Below are 4541 nucleotides of genomic sequence, written 5' to 3' on the forward strand. Positions count from 1 at the left end.
GATCACACAGGCTGGTGTGCTTCTTCCATGTGAGTTTTGTTGCTTCTCAGCTAGATGGCCGCTTGTTTATCTTCAAGCCTTTAAGACCCCAGACAGTCAGCACCATCAGCTTTCTTTACCACATTTGCTTATGCACCATTTGTCTTCAGTGATCTTGTTGGGAAGGTGAACATCACAGACTGCCAGATTATTCGGACAAAGTGCTCTTGTGTTGAGAGAGTAGTTGAGTGGAGGCCCAATGTCCATCTGCTGCCTTAATACTTAACATGTAAGTACATAGATCTATTTCCCTATTATATATAAATATATTTACATATGTACATGTCTGTATTATGAATGTCCTTCGCCTATTTCTTTCCTCCATTTCCTTTTACTTTCTTCGTGTCCCACTATCATGTTCAGTCTTCATTCAGGTTTCAGTAATTCCTGTTACGTTTCCCTTGATTAAGGCCCACTAGGTATCCTACACCCTTTTATGCACTGATTTTAGTGCACTTGTTGTTCCCTTGTCCCTGGGTTGGTGGACCCCCACCCCCACCCCTTTCCTTCTCCCACCTCCCTTTCTCTTGTGTTCCTCAGGAGCCATTGTATTTTCAATTGTCTCATATGCATGGAACAGTTGGACAATGAATAAGGAACTCTGAAAACAATGGATACATTTGAGTTATGGTCTTGGCTAAGAATATTGAAAATACTGATGAATTGACACCGTGGCTGAAGCAATGGGCTCAAATATACTAATTGTGTGAATGGTCCAGCACTAGGAAGTTTTTCCTTCTGTTGCGGTCACTGTTAGAATCTAACAATGACAATTGGGGGGAATGAAACAGCCTGGCCTAGTAGGCTTTTCATGATCTGGTCTGATGACATTGGCAGCACTTCAAGGGACAGGAGGACTGATGCTTCCCAGAACACTACTCACTCACGCCTTTTTTGCCTCTCTTCTGGAAGCTCCCGTTTCTGCTGTCTGTCTGCGGAGCATCTACTCATCCTTCATGGCTCATAGCCTTCTGTTACTGTCAACTCTGGGAAGCCCTTCCCATCTAACCCTGGTTGATTGGAGCTACTTTCCCCACTCTCCTTTCCTTGAACCTGTTAGCTCAACTGCGCAGTCACAGCAGCAGTTTGGGAGTCATCACCCCCAGACAGGAGAATGGGAGTGGTGTTGGTGTTGGTGTTAGCATTCAGAAAGCAGTCCAGCAACCCCAAATCATATCAGAATAACTCGCTTATACTTGTGTATTTCAAACACCATGAAGGGGCAGATTAACAGAACCAAGGTGAGACTTGTGAACATTCCCCTTTCCCATCCCACATCTTTCACACACTACAGATGCTCTGTCCCTGTGTCTTCAGCAGCTCCCTCCGCATGCCTCTTCTCAGTCTGCTTTCCTTTCCCTTGTTCCCCTTACCCGGCTTGTGTGTGTGGATGCGTGCGCGCATGCACGCGCCCGCACACAGGCAGGTACGGTACATGAGAATGATTTCTTACTACTGTCCATTTTTGAGTCCTTTGTCACAAAACCCCCAGAGAACTGCAAAGGCAGGGCCGGAGCCACTTCAGAAGTGGGAGAGCACAAAACCTTGAAGGCAAAATCCTTTTAGTCTGTGGAAAGGGGGCCATTTCAATCATTTTGTTTGGCTACATTGGAAAGGTCTATCATGAGCTCCTTGCCGACCTCAATGGGATTGTTGACCTTTTTACTCCTAGCACTGGAATTCACTCATCGCAAAGCCAAATCCATTGCCATCCGGGTGATTCTGACTCATGAGGAACACTGACTCATAGGGTTTCCAAGGGTGTAATGGAAGTAGAGCCCACTGACATCTCTCTGTTCATAAGCATGCAGAGGAGCATTTGGCAATATTTCAAATAATGGCCAACCTGCACACCCTCATGACTTTGCTTTGCATTGTTACGATCCTGAGGGCAAGCTTTCTAGCTAAAGCTTGCGATGCACACCAGACCAGCAAACAGCTGCAAACAACTTCTCCGATATGTCAGACATTCTCTTCTTTATGTTCAGGACTAAAACCAAGATTTTTATCGAGACCCTCATGAATGTTGTCACTATCCAAAGTATCGCATGGCATGCGATGGTCCATCTACTGCTCCACAGAAACCATGCTCACCGTAGTCTTCCCTGCACTAGATACGACTGTTAGCCAAACTAAACAGCCACACAATCCATTCCTGGTCCCCGCTACCCCCCTCTCTTGTTCCTGATCACATGGTGGGCTTGATAGTTGCTCTCTACCCCCCAGTTCTGTTACTGCTGAGTTTGACTTTCTTGTAAAGGCTCCCAGGAGTCTCCATAGTGGTAGAAGAGGAGGCGAACCCAATGTGGGCGGGGCAGGAACCCTCTCTGGTGAAGGAAGCAGACTGCCACATCCTCCTCCTCTAGAGTAACTGGTATGTTCCTAACCTTTCTGCCAGCAGCTGATTGCTAATCCGAGGTGCCAGCAGAACTCCTGCTTGACATTGAGTAGAGACTTAAATCAACCTTAGCTTAGTGCATGTGAGAACACTGAGACTCCCAACCTTTGTCTTAGGGCAGTGGTTCTCAACCTTCTTAATGCCGTGACCCTTTAATACAGTTCCTTGTGTTGTGGTGACCCCCAACCATAAAATTATTTTCGTGGCCACTTCATAACTGTCATTTTGCTACTGTTATGAATACTGTGGGTCATTTGACCCACAAAGGGGTCATGACCCACAGGTTGAGAAGCACTTAGGGGATAGCAACATTTTTTAAAAAAAATCACTTTATTAGGGGCTCATACAACTCTTAGCACAATCCATACATACACCAATTGTGTAAAGCACATTTGTACATTCATTGCCCTCATTCTCAAAACATTTGTTCTCCCCTTAAGCATCAGGTCCTCATTTTCCCCCTCCCTCCCTGCTCTCCCCCCTTCCTCACGAGCCCTTGATAATTTATCAATTATTATTGTCATATCATGCTCTGTCGATATCTCCCTTCACCCACTTCCCTGTTGTCCGTCCCCCAGGGAGGAGGTCACATGTAGATCCTTGTAATCGATTCCCCGATAGGAACATTTTATAGAGATGTTTGCCCTAGGTGTTGAAACAAGACATTTTCCTTGGGCAGCAAGAAGCACATCTCTTCCTAAGGCTGAGGTAAGTTAATAGGAGAAGGCTGAAGGAATTTCATTTGATGGCTCAATTGTTTTCTCTACCAAACAGGGAATTTGGGCACCTGGGCTAGGGAAGAAGAAAGGTTTGGAGAAGTCACAGGGGTCTAGAGACAGAACAATCGCTGGGCAGTGTTGAAGATGCGGCTGAAAGCGGAGGCCATTGTTTCTACATCGTGGAGTTGATCTTTGCAGAGCACTACGTGGTTGGGCTACAACAGAGATTGGGGATCATTTGTTCAGCACAGAGAAAAAGAAGGCAAGAAGTGGAGGGTGCTCTGATGTTTAAGAACAAATATGGTAGGCATTAGGCTGTGAGAAGGCCCCGAAGCAGGTTTTTTCTTAGGAGATGGGGAAGTTAGAATTTAAGATGGCTGTAGAACAGTTGTGTGACCTTAGGCACGCGTGACTGAGGAGGTAAAGTCACTGAAGATGAGGATTTCAAGGAAAGCACAGGCTAACTCTTGTAAAGGCTGTCCCTGAGAATGTTAACGACTCCCAGAATCCAAGGTGGCACCTTGAGCCACATGATTGCCTGCAGTAAAGAGTTGAGAAGAAGGCGTCCCAACCTGAACTTCACAGGGACAGGCGTGTACACACACACAAGCACATGGTGCAAAAGGGCTGCGAAAAGCAATGAGAAGGTGGAGCCTGTTTTCGTCAAAGGTCAATGCCTCGCTATGTCTGCCTCTTCTGTGAAGTGGGAGAAGGAGGGAGGTGTGCAGAAGCTAGCTCCATCTCTGTACTCTGCACTGGGGACCGGACTGTATTCCATTCTCAACCCAGATCGAACTAAGCTGGCCAGTGGTGAGGCCCGGCTGCCAACTTGACCCTTCCTAGACCCTAGGCATTGCAATATGTATCGAGGGTGGTGGGTGCTTTAGGGCACCTTTAAAGTCTAGGAACGTGGGGTCGGAACCAGAAGCCATGGAGTGGAGTCGTGGAAGGCAGGGAAAAAGGAAAAAATGGCAGAGGAGCAAGGAGCCAGGCCGGAGAGTTGGGACAAGCCCCGGCTAGTCCCTGCGGCCGGCGTCGCTCGTCTCCATGGCCACGGCGAGCGTGGCCCGGAAGTAGGCGGAGCTTCCCGCAGGGGTGGGCGTCTCTGTGACGCTAGGGGCTGGGCCTCATGGCGAAACCCGTGCGGCTCACTAGGGGGTTTGAACTGGCCAATGGGCGAGCTGCCGACCGGGTGTCGGAAAAGGAGGCGGAAAAGGGGAGGAGTCGCCGCCGGAGCCGGACTGCATCCGCCGCGGCGTCTCCATGGCACGACCCTGGCCTCCGATTTCAACGACTTCATAAGGAGGCGTTTCTGGGCGCAGCCGTGTCGCTCCTGGTGAGAGGCCGCCTCTGTCGGCGCGAGCGGGCGTGTGTGTTTGGCGGGG

General features: G+C 48.7%; 1 protein-coding gene across 5 annotated transcripts in view; it reads left to right on the forward strand.

The window, feature by feature from the left end:
- The first annotated feature begins 4328 nt into the window (after positions 1–4328).
- ODF2 (outer dense fiber of sperm tails 2) overlaps positions 4329–4541 on the forward strand; it is a 43849-nt gene continuing 43636 nt past the window's right edge. For 3 of the 5 annotated variants that reach the window (XM_013007388.3, XM_013007390.2, XM_045288542.1), the window contains exon 1: positions 4405–4492. Coding sequence is in view for 2 of the 5 variants with exons in the window: in XM_030885118.2 (XP_030740978.1) it covers positions 4329–4492 (164 nt within the window). In the remaining 3 variants the exon portion in view is untranslated. Of the gene's footprint in view, positions 4493–4541 lie in introns of all 5 variants that reach the window. The other 2 variants (XM_030885118.2, XM_045288541.1) reach the window with 1 other exon arrangement.

This window comes from Echinops telfairi, unplaced genomic scaffold (assembly GCF_000313985.2).
Source record: "Echinops telfairi isolate 266 unplaced genomic scaffold, ASM31398v2 ScPeMD7_22;HRSCAF=79, whole genome shotgun sequence".
Lineage (NCBI taxonomy): Eukaryota > Metazoa > Chordata > Mammalia > Afrosoricida > Tenrecidae > Echinops > Echinops telfairi.